Below are 19,032 nucleotides of genomic sequence, written 5' to 3'. Positions count from 1 at the left end.
AACACCCAAATAGTTTTGGATAATTAATCCAAATATAATGGAAGTAATTGATATATCTACCAAAATCAGTTCAAGGAATAACACTCAAATTTAATAATGAAAATGAGCAAAAGATAAAAATGAAACTATTTTCATTTAAAAAAAAAAAAAAAAAAGCTGAGACAAACACATAGAATTATAGTTTTTACAATGAGACTCATACAGTTTGTAGTGATGATTTTATGTGAACGTAGAACTGGGATGGAGGGAAAAAATACACTGTACAACTACACTGTCACCTTCATTTGTCTTTCTCATTCTTACACTTCAGTTGCCTTCCTGCTGGGTGTGTGACATGCCACAGAGTAAAGACATGTCTGTTCCCATTTCTGTTGAAAGGAAGAAAAGGAATATTTCTATTCCTCTTCGGGATACGTTTTTAAAAAATTCCTACACCATGTATAAAGTCACTCTAAAATGAAAATATGTGCGCAGAGACTCGACTTTTATCTCACCTCCACCAATTTCCAATCCACACTTCCCCTCTGTGTACACGTGTAATTTATCCTAACCTTTCATCCTTCATCTGATGTTACATTAAGATCCAGATTCAACCTTGTAACTTCCTGAGTGTTAACATTTGTTTTTTTTTTGTTTTTTTTACTTTGTGTCTATCTTTAAATTGTTAATCAATACCCTTAAATACTAAATTGAGAAACTTACTGCATTTGAATCTTAATTACATTTTTTTTTTTTTTTTTTTTTTAAGGAGGCAACGTGGTTTACACTTTTGCCATTTGTATGAGCAGACATTCTTTTTTCAGGACAAGATGTATGAGATTAGTGGCTCAGGGACAGAAAATTATTGACTCGGTGCATTGTGATGGGAGTGTTGAGTAAAAAAGAAAACATTTTACTCAACACTACCATTTTTATTAATCTTTTATTAAAAATCTATTGACTTTTGATAAAAGATCAATAGAAATACAAACAAAGCAATCAATAAACATTTTAACTTGACAAGCTCTTCTGGTACGTTTGAAGTTCTATCAATGAACCCTGTTTCCCTTCAGTTAAAAACCAACTAGGTTTAATTAAAGTATACATCTAAGCATAAACAATGTTTTCTTAACTTCAGTGCAAAATGTAGGTTAGAACATCTAGCTTGTATTCTGCATTCAGTTACGATGTCTTCCCAGAGGAAAAAGCCTATATAATCATATGATTGTAGGTAACTGAAGTTTATAAAGCATTCAAAGCTATATTTTTCCTGAAATGCTGTGAGGAGTTCGAGAACGGGGACCCGAAGCTTTGTGGATGGCTTGTAATGATCTTTAAACACAGATTTGATATTTGTAGATGATACACTGAGTTTTTTTTTTCTTTTTTCTTTCCTTAAAAGTTGTCCTGAGAGACAAACTATTCAGCTGCAGTCAGAATTTGTGATTCAGATTAATATGAACAATGACAGTCAAAGAAACCCTTCATGAGTTGCTTTTTAAATCTGGGGACTTATTCTTCAATTTTTCTAGAATTGCTCTGAAAAACATGGTTAAGAGTTGACTTATGAGTAAAAAATAATTCCTTCCTGAAAGCTTAAAAATGAAAAGTTGTTTTTTGAGTGCCTCACACACTTTTAGCAAAGTGAAGAACTGAATCTTAAGAATCAATTTCTGAGCAAGGGTAGGACTTTATTAGGTGCCATAAAAGGAAGTTTGACTTGGACTTGGAAGTCACTTCCACTGAACCATTGAATTCACCGTGGGAATGTATATTTAGACAATAATCAACAAAATAAAGTATATACTAAGGTAGCGATGATATGTTTTTGTCCCGATTTGATTTGATTCAATTCCGATTTTTTGCGTGCCGATTTGATCTAAATTGTGATTCTCATGATTCCCCGATATCACAGATTTTTGTAGACTTAAAAACAAACAAAAAAAGATGTACACAACTTTTTTTACTTGTCATTTTTCTTGATTTTAATTAGAAAAAAACACATGAGCCAAACCATCATTCTGCTGCTATAATGCCCAAGCAGACAAGTAAAAAGACCTAAAAAAAAAATTTTATGGATTATTTTCATGTATTTGAAAAATAATCTTTTTTTTAAACAACAAAATAAATTCTAAAATTGTTCTGCTCCCAGAACATCCATACACACCTTTCTCATCTCAGTATCATCTTCTAAACAGCTCCTAACCTTTTTGGATGCCTCTGGAGGTCTCATAAATATCTGGAAGAGTAGAAGTTATTTTTAGACTGAAGAAAGCTTATTAATAGCTTTTATTCAGTTTGAGACAGCGACTATCTTCCACAAATTCTCTAAACTATGACTGAAATGACTCTCAAACAGACTTAATAAACAAGGTCCCAGTGCATTTACTTTAAATATGCTGCAGGGTATACATAGAATAAAATGAAAATGACCAAATGTCAGTTACATACTGCATGGTACAAGACAAACAAGCCTGAACTCTGAAATGTGCTGCAGGGGTTTATTTGCAGCCCCGTAGAGCTGACAGTTGGACTATTTTATGAGGAGATAGATGCCAGCTGACAGTTATTTCCCTCCCAAATCACAAGTCTATTTTATCTGTTGACTGAAGCAGAAGTAGAATTACTATGGAGAATCCATTATTTCTGTTCATGAAAGCAAAATGATAAGATGCAGATGTGTTATAAAATAGGCTCTGATTAAAAAGAAAAAAATACTTATAATGCAGCATCTCAACAGCTTCTCAACAATATCAATATCACACTTTTTATTTTTTTATTTATGACTTGAATAAAGCATTCAATTTTTCAGCACTAATGTATACTGTATGTCAACAATAAAAGGGACAACATAGATTTTCTTGAGCAGTTTTCTTATCTTGTAGTTATTTAACACTCTCAGGTTCCTAAAACTTTAACTTACTGGCAATTAGTCATATATTTTTCTCCATAAATCATGTACATTCCTTGTAGTACACATATGTACACATATGGCTCTACAATGTGTTCATTTTTATTAGGCATATATGCAACAGGTAGCTCAGTGCATCTCAGTTTTAATATTAACATTATAGTCATTATTGTCTTAAGAAAAAGGTTTTGCTCTTAGGTTGTTTTTTTTTTTTTTATTAGAAATTTGGGGTAATGTATGTGGCTGAGTCTATTTTTTTTATTTTTTTATTATTGTTATATTTTAAGTATTTTTAGTCCCTACGTCTACACTTTTACTTTATCAAAAAATTTGAGTTGATTCTTCAATGACAGTCTTTTTAACTCCTAGTTTAAAAAAAAAAAAAAAAAAAAAAAAAAAAAAAAGAAGTACGCTTCTGCCAGGGGAATGAAAGTGAATACTTCCAACACATCTGAACCATAACAAAGATCTATTAGTGTCCAATGAGTCAAACATGCTGTGTAGTTGTACATATGATAACCAGTTAGCTAACAGATCTATCACAAAAGTGGATCTTTTGTGGATTCTCACATTTTTTTCAGAACATACTACTACCTACTAACTGGAGGGCTTAATGAAATGAAGATGAACGGGATCCCTTTTGTGGAAACTGAGGGACAAAACACAGCTCTGCAGCTCTGGACACCACACTGACAGACACAGTAAACCTTCTTGCCACAGCTCGCATTGATGTGTCATCCTGGATGAGCTGCACTACCTGAGCCACTTGTGTGGGTTGTAGACTCCATCTCATGCTACCACTAGAGTGAGAGCACCACCAGCATTCAAAAGTGACCAAAACATCAGCCAGAAAGCATCAGAACTGAGAAATGGTCTGTGGTCACCACCTGCAGAACCACTCCTTTATTGGGTGTGTCTTGCTAATTGCCTGTAATTTCCACCTGTTGTCTATTCCATTTACACAACAGCTTCCTAAGTGGACAGTTTGATTTCACAGAAGTGTGGTTGACTTGGAGTTACATTGTGTTGTTTAAGTGTTCCCTTTATTTTTTTGAGCAGTGTGTATATAGTCCATCACAAGGCCAACATAGAAAGAGTAACAGCCATTCACACACTCACTCCTATGAACAATTTAGAGTAACCAATTAACCTAACATGCATGTTTTGGGGCAGTGGGAGGAACTGGAGTACCAAGAGACAACCCATGCATACATAGGGAGAACATGCACTCCACCCAGAAAGTCCACTGTCCAAACTCCACCCACTCCAACAGAAGCACAAACCAGCAACCTTCTTGCTGTGAGGCCTGCAGTGCTAACAACTACGCTACCGCACAGCCATACTGAACATCCATTTTGAAGAATTTAAAATAAATAAAAAAGAATTTCTTACAATTTTGATAAAAAATAAAAATAAAAATAAAATAATAACCTTGTTCCTGCACCTTATCAGACTGGATGTATTTATCAGCTTATAAACCCGCTTCTCCAGGCTTTTTATTCTGACTGCATGTAGAGTTGTAGTACGACTACCTGTGCATCTTCCTTGCTTTCCAGTAATTTATTTCAGGTTCATTTGAACTTTTTCTTTTAAATACACTGTTTTAATTCAGAATCATCCTGTTCTGTACCTTTACTCACAGTCACTTGTAGCACACAGCCATCTTGTTTAGAGGCATAGTTTAGCCTGGCCATAGATGGTCTAATTTACCAGGACTGTCTTGCATTTTCCTCCATTTAGTGAGTCTGCACCCAGAACACTTGACTCTTTACACTGATATGTCCACACACAGCACTACACACACAGAAGTTGTTCAGCCACCTTATATAAAACGCTTCATGCTTTTTCTCCTCTCATATTGTTTCACATTGTGGCTGTCACTTTCTGTCAGAGCACTTAGCAGATGAGGAAGCTTGCCAACCGAACTGCAGTTAACGAGGAACGCTTAGTTGATCTGACAAAGGAGTCTTTCATTTACTGGGCTTCAAAAGACAGATATTTATACCCAGCACAGTCACCAGCACTTTGTGGAGATATTTGCAGCATTTAAGGCTGACCTTTTTTATGTTGTTATGCTTGTTAGGGTGGAAAAGCCTCTGAAACGAGAGCTCTCCATGGCACCCACAACAGTCCACAAATTATTAACGAAACCAGAAATAATAAGGGGTCTGTCACCAGTCATTCACAGAACTGCTTACCTAAGAAAAAAAAAAAAACAATCACAAAAATCAAACAGATCAGCAAAGCTGATGTACAGGAAGGATTTCCTTAACATTGCTGTTGTTGGCTTGTGTTAAATGAGAAAAGACAAAGGATTGGTTCACTTGCATTCAGACTTTTTTATTGTCTTTTATCAAAACAACTATTTATTCCTCACACTAAATTTTATTCTATGCATTTTGTCTTTTGTGTCCCATTTCTTTTTTTTAAGTTTGCTTTTAATAAACTTTTTAATGCGTCCTGTGCTCCACTGTAATGCTTTTAATGTTTAGTGTAGGGCACTTTGAATCACCTTGACCGTGTGCTATCCAAATAAAAGAGCGTTGCTTTGCCCTAACTCGGCTGACAAATCCCATTTTTAGATTCAACTATCTGTCTAAGCTTTCTTTATGCTGTTCAGGCTTTGTGTGGGGGATTTTACCAGCATGAGTCATAAAAATAAGGTCAGAAGTTACAGTACTGGGTCAAATGATGGAACGGGAAGGTTACAAGGAGATCTGTTAAACAGAAAGTGGACTTGGATTAATTAAACCTCTTACCGCACACTCATGATTTTTCTTGTAATATTATCTCACAGTGTCGCTATCTTCTTTGAACCAAGCAGGCTTAATATTTCATTATATATGTTGTATAAGACATTTAAACAAATATCTTTTCTGCTGATTCGGGGCAGATCTTGGGAAGTTTACCTTGATATACCCCAAATCCCTCTTGTTTTCAAAGTGACCTTTTCCTGCCTGCAGCAATGTTTGTTTCTCTGGTAGCAGTCCGATGCCGTTTGAAGTTTTGCTGATGCGCTTTCTGATGAGAGACTAAAAAGATTGTCTGATGAAAGAATATTTAGGAGGGTGAGAGAAAATAGAAAAACTTCATTTCAAGATGATTTCTATCCCACATTCAGACATGAGTTCTTTTATCAGTGAGCTCTTTGTGCATGATCAAAGTAAGTTGTAAAAGAATAAAATTAAATCAATCAATCAATAAATAAATAATCTATGCTCTCTGTAAAAACATTTCCCAAATCTTTGGAGAACATGATGTAACAACTATCCAAGTAATATGTAACAGAAAGACTAAGGGGCAGTGTTTTCTGTACCCGCTTCATGAAATTCTAAACAGGTTTATTTTACAGTTGTTCAGACCACCAGAGCAGGTTTTAATCTGTTAGGTCTTTTGCAGTTAAAGATAATTAAAATAAGATCCAAGACTTTTGAAAAAAAAAAACCCAACATAATCAGTGGATTTAGTAACAATGGTATAATTTATTTAAAGAGAAATACTTCACCATATGGTGCTAATATAAAGTGCACTAGACCTGCTTCAACCTCTGCATTTGTGCATGGCGGGTGTTTGGAGATTATGTAAAAGTGTATTTTCCTCATGGTAAGATTTAAACCACATTAATTCACCTGTGTTTGTCTTATTAAATGTCAAAATGATTTTGTGGTATGATTCCTACATGTGTTGATAGTGGCTAGCAATAAATTGTCAATTTACCCTCCATCTCTACTGGGTAGAAACCAGTTCTGAAAGTCATCCATCTGACCCAAACAGGTAGGATAACCTGATGATCCCTTCTATACATACATGTGCACAATATGGTTTCCTATTCATTGAAAATATATCCTTTTGATTTCCACCAAACTCCTGAGGCGAAGGATAGCAACTGCTTTGCTATTTTAGCTGCAAAGCCAGTAGAAGAACAGCTGCTCTGACACACTGGGGATTCTCAAGCCCAGTCTGTTCAAACACTTCAGAACAACTTCAGAAACCTAATTCATCCACAATCCGCAAGGTATTAAAGGTTCTCCCTGCTCAAGAACAGAATGACATGTCAGAAGTCAAACTACCATGTGAACTGACGGAGGTTCGTAGACTGTAACTTTCAATCAACATCAGAACATCAGAAACGCCTACTCAGAAAAATCACTGCCACTGAAAAGAAAATAATTTAAGAGAGGAAAAAAAAGACAATAAAAGTGTTTAAGACACACTACTGAACTTTGGCAGATGTGAAGTGGCCCCGAAAGAGCAATCATCTTACCTTTACTCTGACCTCTCCCAGTCTGTAAACATGAGTCTTTTTTTTCTGCTCTTCTGATATATTTATATTTCAAACTACTTTTGCCCTTTTTTTTTTTTTTAATCCAAATACACACATAGCGTCTACTAGCATGACAGATCAACTGGGTTTTCTATGAAAACTATCTACAGCAGCAGCCTCTGAACTACCAACCCTGTACAAGGCAGGAAACTCTGAGCATTTCCATATAGGAGCAAACAATATTCTCAGACAAGTTCAACTTATTAAATGGATACATTTTTAACCACGACGTAAGACTTTATCACCCAGACATGACACCGGTTTGTTTCAGGGTTTGTTTTGTTATTATGATAAGGATTTGAGTAACTTGCTGGTTCGGGTCAGGCAGCCACACGCCGTGCTGAGAGTTCAGCATACAGACGACCATGAAGGTGGAAAAATGAAATTACTGAAAGGTCAGTTCCTAGACGAGTGAAACATTTCAAGTCAAACAAGCTGTTACTTGTCTTGGAGTCATGGAGTGTTTTCACAAACAATCCATGGAACACACATGTAGACACACACATACACACACTCAAAACATCCCAACACTAAGTATTTTTAAACAACCAAGTTCACACACACACACACACACACACACAGACACGCACACAGACACAGAGAGGTGCAGACTCTCACCAGTGATGCAGAGGCTGAAACGGCACAGTTCATCACACAGGGTGTCAGGGCTCTCCAGCTCTCCCAGTCCTCCTCTGCCTCCTTCTCTCCTCTTCTTTCTCGGCGACATCCTCTTTACTATTTTTACCACTTTGTCCATCCCGAATAACTCAGATTCTGCTTTCAGCCGCAGATGGGGACTTTAAAGTTGGTTCTCTTGCGTCTCTTTCTCTGAGTTACTCTGGACTTTTTGACTTCTTTTTCTTTTTTCAGCTGTTTTGGAATGCTGCGAGTTAACCCCCACCCACCCCCCCCTCACCAGCTAACTACCCCTTTACCTTCCATGTATTCTGACTCTTTTTTTTTCCCCACGGTCCTATCTCTTTTAAGTTATCTCCCTTTCCAGTGCGAATGTCTCACATTCAAGTTTAACAACACCTCACCTCCTACATCTCTTCCTCTTTCTCGTTCCTCTCTTTGGTCCCCCTTTCCTTCCTCCCCCTGTTTAAGCTTACAGAAAATCTGATGAGCGCGATGGTGGGAGAAGTGAGACACTGTGGGAAACGAGAAGAGGGAGAGAGCAGGAGAGGCAGCACATTTACTCCCCCCTCCTTTCCATTTCTCTCCCTCTACATGCACAGCAGCCACCTCCCCACAGAAACACCTTCACACCAAACCTTTAAAACTCTCAGCTGACGCTCTGCTTCATCAGTTGTTTCCCAAAAGGGTGAAAGGAAATAAGAAAGTAAATAAACAAAAGACAGTGCCGCAGTAGTCTTCCCATTTCTATGGTTCACTGTCTTTCTCTGTCACATACACACACACACACACACACACACACACACACACACACTTTTTCATTCTGTCAGCAACTTTGCTATCAAGCATAGCTAACTTCTTTAATCCATCTATGATTCTCAGGGGGAAAAAAAAAAAAAAAAAAAAAAGAAAACAGCCAGGCTCTGTTAAAGACACCCCGACTTATGAGAAGAGTTTGGGGATATTGGAAGCACTGGAGTGTATTTTCTAGGGGGCAGCATAATGTCTGTTCTTATTTTAACCTCAAATATTTCCACCTGGAGTCCAAATAAAAAATGAACTCAAAACAAAAATTTAACCATTTAACCAGTGACCCAATATTCCAGCAAAACGTTCAATGATAAAGAGACAGACTAGAAAACAAACCAGTCTGAACGAAGCTATGTGTGTCCCAGAACGCCATGGCAACTCATTACATGCAACTCCACGTGCACAATTTAGTCCAGGTGTTAAAAAGACTGAGGTGGTTTCCAATTTCTCTTAGAATGGGTTGAATCTTCTAACGACTCTATTTCATCTGAACCCCCCCCGCCATGTTCCTACTGCATCTTACTCCTCTGTCTTCCTGTCTGTGTCGATTCTCATCTGCTGTTTAATCTCCGTTCCGTGTCCCTCCATAATAAGCTCAACATCAGCTCAGGAGGAGAGGTCGTACACACACACCCAGTGTGTACACACCCTGGTGTAATTTTAAAGCTGGTAGGGATGCACTGTGAACATTTCAGCTTAGCTCTTCCATACAATATTTCACACACATTCACTCAAAGGATGCTCCTTTTATTTGCAGCAACACACACATTTAAAGAACTGAAGCTGTGACCACAGATTCTGAAATGAAAACGTACCCTGGGAGAATTTAGGACCTGTTTTTAAATCGCTGCCCAGAGACCACCCACACATGCAATTTGGCCTTCCCATAAAGGTTTTACTCTCTGAAATATGAGATGTGACAAAGCTGATTATTGACACGGTTTTTAGAGTCCCTCCGTGGTGATAAACAAATGTTATGAATCTCACAAGTCAGATGCACCTATGAAACCTTTCAGGAATTGATTGTCTGTGTTAGTTTAGCTTTAAAAAGAGGGATAAGTGACCGTATTACTGATTTACTTTCTTCTGTATTCCAAAAATTCTCAATAAAAAGCTATTTCAGTGAGCTTTACATAGTGTGAGCCTTCATAGATCCCCTCCTCAGTCAAGAGTTAAGTCTTTCCAGAGGTGAAAATCAACTGAGATGAGACGTAATGTCTAGAAAATTATAAAACTATCAAAAGTTAGCAGAATGACTCTGTAAAGTATAGTCTGCCTTATTTCATACTGCCAGTGGTAATGTAGCGGTTCCAAAGCATTTTCTTCTAGAACACGAAATATTGATCCACATCTACCTTGGATTCTTTGTTGACAGTTTATGAGGGCAAAAATACAAATGTCACTTGCTCATCTTTAATTTGAATTGTAACGGGAAGAGAAGATAAAATACATTTCCGTAAAGCTTTTTATTCCCATTGTTAAATTAAGGAAGAAAACATATTAGATAACAAACTGTCTTCTGTTTAACAATTATTATTCCCAATGTGTGATGGGAAAAGCATTTTCTTTTCTTTACCAACCACCAGCTCATAGCTCAGTCAATTCCATCAGTAATGTAATAACAATGTAATAAGCAGCAGTAGACCTTGAAGGTTTGTCTGACTTTACTATGGGCACTTAAAGATGATACATGAGTATATGCAATGAAGAATGGATAGCTGGACATAAATAATACATCCATCATATTCTGTTATTAGTTTCTTTTGTCTGACTTTAATGTCATCAGTCATTTTTAATTGTCAGAGGTCTCTACTTAAAAACCAAACTATCATTTTCTAAACAATAACTGGGTTGAAACTCAAACTGAGGTCAGCTGCAGACAGGCAGGCTTACTGAACAGCTGGAGGACCATCCTCAGATTCTGCAGGAGTCAGAAAGACAGAAATAGACTGAATTCAGTAAGTGGCTTTGTCAGCAGCTCCCAAGAACTAAAACCTGTGGTGAATTAAGGGGAAATTGGACCAGAGCAGATCGAGCGTGGGAGCTTGCTGTACCAAACAACATTTCATTTCCCTTTGCTTGTTTGGTTCTGCTTTGTTGACAGTATGCTACATAATCCCAACTATGTTTGGAGCATCACCCAAGGTAACTCTGAGGTTTCCTACTGAAGGAAGGCTGTTGTAAAAACAGCAAATTTGTAATAAAATGGCACAGAGAGATCAATTGCATGAAACACTATTTTTAATAACAACATCTAATGTGTTTAGCTTTCTTCTTTTCTGCTTTATTGTGCACATGGTGAATGTTCAACAGACATTTGGGTATTTGAGACTAAGAATCTTTTTTGGTGTCAGATGCAAATCCCTAATCCCATCACCTCTTAGCGCTAGTCCCAACCTCATAACCACTGAATGTAGTGTTTTTCCCCCATTTACGCCAATTCAACAACCTAACGATCCTACAGGACAGTTAGCATGTAACAAAAATGCTGATCGAATTTTGGTACATTTCTTGTTGTCTGGCATGTGACACTTTTCTTTCAAACTCTACATTGTTTAATTCTGTGTGATGGAAGAGCATGTCCTTCCAACTTTTTCTTTTTCAAATGCAGTCATGTCATTAAAGACAAACTTCTACCATTTTCACAATCACGCGCTCCCTATTGATGGCTAATTTGACATCCATCTAGCACCCGACCTGACCTGTTAGCTCTCTTCAGCCAATAAAAGACGATCTTATGATGACTCTTGTTTTGTCCCTTCTTGTGTTTCTTTGCGTGTTCAACGTTGCACGTTCAGAACAGCCAGTTCCTTATTTTACCATGAAGCGAAATGTCACGTTGCATTCTGGATGTAAAAGTTGAATAGTGTCAGTTTCTCAGCCTTAGGATGCAGCTGGTAGCAGCGGTTCTAGCAATGCACATGATAGATGTCCCCATGTCATCAAACAAGTCCAGGACGCTGAGTTTTGAGGTTATAAAGTTGCGTGATGTGTCTTTAAGAAATATTTGCATTAGTATTTGCCAGTTGTTACATGTAGGACAACTGGGACTAATTTAGCAGGTTAAATAGTGGTGAAAATAGTCATCTGCTTTTGCTGGTTTAGAAGGCAACTTGGATCTTACACAAGATTTATCCTCAAAGCATTTAGTTTTTATTCCAGCTAATATAACAGTGGAATTTGCTTATAAAGAATGATGTGGTTATACTATATAGGAACAAAAACATTCACATTTGACATTTTTGTGAACAGTTATTCCTCTATACCCTTGTTTTGCAAAGGGTTTGTGGTGCTAAATCTTGATTTTGCAGAGTATGCCTGCTCTCTCTGTGTATGTGTGGGTTGTCCGTGGGTATTCCGGGTTCCTCCCACCATCCAAAAACCTGCATGTTAGGTTTATAGATCACTCTAAATTCTCAGTAAGGATGAATGTTAATGTAAATGGCTATTGGTCCTTCTGTGTGGCCCCTGTGATAGGCTGGCAACCTGTCCAGTGTGTACGCTTCCTCTCACCTGACGATTGCAGGTATAGACTCCACCATTCCTGCAACCCTAAATTGGACTAAGTGGTGTAGAAAATGAAAAATGATCTGCAACACTTAACTGAACTTTAATTCATATACTTTAGTCATAGGTGGAAAAGAGCAAAGAGCACCAATCCTTCTCTTCCTCACATACAATAACTACTCAAACAGTTTTCTTTCATTAATCCACTCAGATGGGATTTAAAACGATACCTTCTGATGCAAGGAGGGCATTCAAAGATTTATAAAAAGAAATTAGGGAGGGAGAGAGAGAAAGAGCGAGTGAGCATCACTGGTACTTTATATGAACTGGTTATGAAACTGCCTCAATGTGTGGGGGTGTGAATTAATCGGTGCAGCAACTTCAAATGGCTTTACTTTGAACTAACATACATTCACATTTGGACACACACACACACCCCTGGTGACTCACAAGTGAGTTACCCATTGATCCCTGATGAAACATGAAGGAATTTAAATTCTAGGGGATTGTTATTTTCTGAATCACGCATTAGCTCAGGTAATTTACGTCATACATTTTCAGTAATTATGAGGTTTTTTTCTTATTTGCATTGTTACTCTGATCTATACCAACGCGGGCTTTGTTGCACCTTGGAAAACCATTTTTAGTCCATTTTTAGAAAATGTTTCTTCAATCTGTACTAAAGCGTTCTGTAGACACCAGCCCATCTTAGATGGACATAAATACATTGAAAATGTGTTCTCTGGTCACATCAGTCCATGTTTCAGCTGCTTTTGGGGAAAACTGATATTAGGTTCAGTGTGGTAAAGATGAGAAAAAACATTCTGGTTTCATATGTGAAGATGTGATCGATTCACAAGTTGCTTGGGCTTTAGTAAAGACATATACTAACACTAAAGTGATGAATTTTCCCAGCAGGACAAGGTCAAACCTCATTCTGCATAAATAATGTGGCTTCATATGTATAGGGTCTTTGTTTAACTGGCCTCCCTGCAGTCCACATCGGCCTGCTGTTAAAAATGTGCAACAGCATTATAAAGAAAATGATCCAATAACAACGGCTGCTGAGACGCCAGAATCTCAATTTGAATAGAAATGAACACAAATGACTCTAAAACACTGCAAAATATAGTATTCTCACATCCCAAACTATTTAATAGGTGTCTTTTAAAAGTAAGTCGAAGGGATGCAAAGGTGAACTTTTTTTTTGTTGAATGTATTGTTGGTATGAAAGTCTATTTTTCCAATACAACTAGGTCTATCAGTTAAAATATTAAATCATTATTTGACAGTTAAATATGAAATAAATTTACAGGTTTTTGTCCAATTTAGAAACATTCCTAAATTCACTGTAAATGAAGCTTGCTCAGCAAAATGTTTTTTTTTTTTTGTTTTGTTTTTTTAAATGACTTATTAAGCATGTCATGGGGTGTCTGGCACTCCAAGGAGCCCGGTCCCACCAACACACAAAATGTTTGCAGAACACAAATTTTGTTGTTTGTATTTGGTTTCTTCTCGCAAATGTCTAAATTACCATTCTTGCTTTCGGATTCAAGCCTTTTTCCGTGACATATGTACCAAAATAAACACACAAAAAGAAAGGAGAAAATCATAGATTTACACCACAAAATGTGAAATTAAAACAAAAAAATAAAAGTTACTTTCAGTCAGAGCAACATTTGGAGGTAAAATGTGAAGCATAAAGTCTCCCAACAAACCTGTGACTGTGTGGTTGGAAGGTAAACAAAAGGCAATGGAATCATTCACAACTGTCTTGATTTGTTTTAATCTCTCCACAATTCAGACATGAGCTCTTTCTGATTAATTTTAAGCCAGAACATTTCATGTAATGACGGCATATCCAGTTTTTCATTTTGCGCAAAGTGCTTTGGTGTGACACCAAGGGAACCAGGCTCATCAAAAGAGCCTTGTGTCACGTTGGCAAATCAACAGAAACAAACTCATGACCCATTTTTTGGGTCGACTCTGCTCTGACTTCACTCAAACTTTTTCTTTTTGTCATGCCCAGCCTCGGAGGGAGGGTTGACTGAATGGATGATTACACACTAGCAGGTCATTTGGTTGAGTGAGAACAAAGCCAATCAGATGTGCCAACTTGAGACTGTGCACACAGACCCCTGAAAATGGAGGAGTCATTCTTCCAAGAGTCAAAAACAAGCACCAAGCTAATCTCAGCTAGTTGTGTGGATATGCAGCAGATATAAATGAGGACATGGAGCGTTGTTTTCTTAATTTTCTTAACTAAGCAGAAGCAAGTGTGGTGAAGAAATACAGACAAGCTAACTTCCTTAAATGTGCTGAGAAGCAGATTTTCTTAATCCAGCCATAATACAATATCCCTGCCATTCGTCAGAAAGTAAAAAAGGATTTTTAAGCTCAGTGGAAAAAAACACATTAAATCCCCTCTACTGCTGAAATATGTCGCAGAACGATAACTTCTTAGTGTAAAACTTTTCTATAAAAGAGGTAATTGTGATAGATGTGCTAAAGTACCAAAATGGTGCACTGACAATCCCCATTGAGCATGTAGAAACATTTGCAAACATTAAGTCAGTCAAAAAAAAAAAAAAAAAGAAAAGTGGGAGAATTATATATTTTGCATACATGTTATCATTATTCTTTGTGGTTATTTCTTCACCTAGCAGTTCCAAACCGTAAGTTATGTTCAGTTCAGTTAAGTTGTGACCAATCCTAGGTGTACACTGGCTCTTGCTTAGAAGCAGCTATAGGGTTAAGCTCCTCTGTGGGCCTGCGTTGTATGAATGGATGGATAGATAGATGGATTGATTACTTTTTTGGAACGCCTCAGGAAATATTATGTGTAAATCTAGAATTGTTTTAGTTTGATTGTTTACTCAGCATTTTGTTGTGTTGGGCTTCAGAAAGGCTTTGATTTCAAGAATCTGATCTGATTAATTACATAAGGATGGTATTACGTAATCCCACTTGCTCATCAGCCCATCCTACTTTCTTACATTTGTTTTTTTGTTTTTTTCTGTACTTCTGCTCCCTTGTCAAACAATGATCAAAATCTAACAACTAAGACTGTGTCATTGTCCTAAATTATAATGTACATGAAAATGAGTGAAGTGATGAATTGACAGGCCAAAGTGTTTCTTGACACCTTGAATAAATGGACATGTCTCCTTCAGTCTTTCTCTACACAATATAAAAGGAAAATGTGTGGAGCTAATTACTGTCAAGCAGCAGTTTTTCTTTTTTTTTTTTTTTTTTTTTTTGTTTTCTGAACACGTTGACATGAATGTGACTAATGACTCAACCAGTAAAGAGTAAAATGTTTGATGTCTAAGTTTTTCATGTTTTTGCATGGATATGATCAAAAGGTTTCTAAATTCAAAACATTTTGGCAGTGAATAAAGTAGAAGCAAACAAACAACAAAATAAATTATACTACTTTCTTATAGATAAAAACATTTCAGTTTTACATACGCCTGCAGAATTAGGAGAAGAATCTCCAAGCCTAACCTCTACAAAATATAGCAGTAAGTGGTTGGGCCAAGGGTACCTACTTTACCTATAGGATACCTTACACTGGAGTTGTTGACCAACAAAGATCATTCCTAAACACAGATGGAAATCTATCTGCAAGGCCCCTCTAACTTTAGTCTGAGGAAAGCAAGTTCACAGATTTGTTGTAGTAAGCAGTAGTTGCTTACGACATGTCATCATCAGAAACCTGGATTATTGAGTTGGACTGTTACAAAGTTTATAACAGCATATTTTATAGGTCTGACATCATAATGGATACAAAGCTTAAGCCACCTCCAACCCTAAAACACAACAGACCTCTGAATAAGTCTCAGAATAGCAACATAAAACTAACAGTTGTCCATCATTTGAGTGTGTCTTGCACAACTTGATGTATCTGCTTAAATTGTTCATCGACTAAATACTAACAACAAATTTTTTGTGTATATGAACAGGGATGGCTTTCTGGTACAACATTAAGAATTGAGTGAGATTCTCACAAATGAAGGCATTAAACCAAGCATGGTTTTAGCAGGTGAGTCTGGGGGTCAGCGGCGTTTTAATATTTACATGATGGTGGTCCTCAAGAAAAATAGGTTAGGAACTATTGAACTTGATCAAATCTTGACCTTATACAATAAAAAATCTCATATCATATGATTGAAAAAATGTTAGCAGTAACACTGATGAGTCATGTCAGAGCCTAGATGAGTCAGTCCCTCTGCACTGCCTCACTAAACACTGGCTATTAGTCACAAACGCACATGCAGACACGTTTTCAAGAATATTTTTTTTTTCTCAGTTTCTTTTTTACAGTGTGAGGAACAGTAGGAACAAAAATAGGTGGCACGAATAGCACATGATATGGGAAGGGAATGGTATAGTGTAGAAGAAAAAGACCGAATGAGGGAGGGGGACACATGACTATGAGAACTGCAGAGCACACATTTTTATTCCACTGCACTCTCTGAATTCTTCTGGGTTAGATACCCAAAGCATGCAGCAAATTCTATTCCCTGGGAAGGTTTCTGCAGAGTTTCTGTCGCTTTCAGAGTCACATATGAGCAACTCCTGGAGAAATGAGCAAATACATATCAACTCTCCAAGTGTGAACAATCGAGGATGATACCAGACCATGTTCCAGGATTTTCTGAGTTTTTTCTCCACTCAGTTAGAATTAGACTTCTACTGGAGGTATGTGGGGTGTGTTGGGACTAGTGAAACCTAGAGTTGAGCAAGTTGTGAACACTGAAACTAAAAAACAAAGAAATAATGACAACGACAGAGATGTAAGAGGACAGTAAGAGGAAGCAGGTACGAGTGTGTTCTTTGAAACTGTTTCGAAAAAAAACAATATGTGAAATGGATGACAATCTGTCCTAAATCTGAACAGTTCCATTTAAGTTGATTGTACCTTTTAATCCTTTGCTGTATTATTCTGACTGTTGTATCTTTATGCTCCTAATATTACTCGCATCATCGACAAATATTAAGTACTATAACTTGCTTTGGAAAAAAAAAAAAATGTCTATCTTAAAAAGATGTTCCATTTATTTTTTTAAACACCCAGTAAGCTGGAAAAACTGCACAACATCAGAATTAATCACTTATTACTGAATATTCACAACATGAATTCCCAGTTAGGGATAGAAAGTTACTGACCTTGTAAAATCCACTTAAATGAAATATCAATAATAGTGAGGACCAACCATGACAATTGATTAAGTCCCATTCCTATGGGCATACACTTGAAAAAGTGTGTTCATCAAATGCCACTGTGTCTGAGGTTACTGGACCCCTGCTGTCCACTGCTGGTAACGCAGCAGTGTTTGCAGCCACCTGCCGCCCAGATGCACACACTTCACAAGTGTAGAGTTTAACCAGTCATATAGGAGACAAACAAACTAAAATGTCTTATTTAACCATAAAACACCTCTTTAAACACTCCAAAACTACTTGACCACAAGTAAACACAAACTCCCTGAGTGACATTTTGGAAATATGTGTTCATGTGAATGGAATTATTTATGGGTCACGAGAAGAGCAAGCTGCCGTGTGCAGCAGAGATAATGATGAACTGTAACAACAGATTCACACACCTGCTCAGGGCCACACACACAACTACACACTAAATAATCCTTAAATACAACAGCATGTTTATTGTATTGAACTTGTATTGTAAAGACAGTAAAAGAAAGCTAAATGCATGGTTGTGTGTACATGTGCATGTGTGCAAGTATGTCAGATGACAGTCTTTTACAGTTCTTTGCAAGGCTGTTTATAAGCCAGTCATTTCTGTCAGAAACATGTCAAATATGTGGGATAATGAATTTTGAGGACTGGGATTGAGAAAGACTGAACAACATTGATATGGAGCTCTTGGGTTCATTCACATCAGGGTAGTCTGCTAGACTCTGTCCATTTGAGGACTCGCCTTAGCTGTAAGGGGGTGTATCCATTCAGACGGAGATTGCATTTACGCTGCACTTTGGTCAAACACGCCAAACCTTTACAATAATATATTTCCATTCCCACCAAAGGTGGAGCTCCACTAGTATTTAGCAAATGAGAAGACAAGACCCATGTAAAGAAGAAAACTTTGTTGAGAGTAAGACATGTGGCACAAAACTATCGCTGTTTTGGGTTTTTTTATTTTTTCTTATGCAAGTATACACTGTAACAATGGAACTGGTGTATGAACAACAGACAAGGCAGATGACTCTCAACGCAACTGATGTGTGTTTACCCAAAATGCAATGCTGTGTATGTACACACATAAAAAAAAAAAAAAAAAAAAAAAAATATATATATATATATATATATATATATATATATATATATATATATTTTTTATTTTTATTTTTATTTTTTTTTTTGATGTAGTTCTGTTATGACAATAACACTGAAAAAAATGACACAGCCTATAGTTTTTGGCAAGAAATACTCACTGTTTTTTCCAACCCAACTCATCAGCTTTGGGCTACACACACTGTAACAAAATTAGCTGCAGGATTACCAACCATTCCAAACATAATTTCTTTCCAGTTCATCCCTGTAACCATCAATGATTTTTATCAACTGCTGGTCAGTGGACAAACATAAACATAACATTTATGTTTCTCCTTCCATGTGCTGAAAATCTCTCAAAACTACTCAAAAGACACCATAAGCATATCAGAAATTTTCTGATGAAGCATTTAAAGATAATTTTACTCAGTGGAAACTATAAATATTGTGAAAATGCAGATTTAAAATCATGTATCGGCATTAATTTCATCAGCAATAAATGTTGGATCAATTTTAATCTGTAATACAACACAGAAGTGACCACAGTGACATAAACTGCACACGTTAT

At 36.9% G+C, this 19,032-nt stretch overlaps 1 protein-coding gene across 1 annotated transcript in view; it reads right to left on the bottom strand.

The window, feature by feature from the left end:
* Nucleotides 1-7,971, bottom strand: part of grip2b (glutamate receptor interacting protein 2b) — a gene marked incomplete at both ends in the record, with an annotated part of 193,282 nt that extends 185,311 nt beyond the window's left edge. The window contains one exon of the mRNA XM_079242856.1: nucleotides 7,833-7,971. Coding sequence (XP_079098982.1) covers nucleotides 7,833-7,971 — 139 coding nt within the window. The remainder of the gene's footprint in view (nucleotides 1-7,832) is intronic.
* Between the last annotated feature and the right edge of the window lie 11,061 nt (nucleotides 7,972-19,032).

Source organism: Telmatherina bonti, assembly GCF_933228915.1.
Source record: "Telmatherina bonti genome assembly, chromosome: 6".
NCBI classification, from domain to species: Eukaryota; Metazoa; Chordata; class Actinopteri; order Atheriniformes; family Telmatherinidae; genus Telmatherina; species Telmatherina bonti.
The sequence above is the reverse complement of the archived record's forward strand: the minus strand, read 5'-3'. Positions and strand labels throughout refer to the sequence as shown.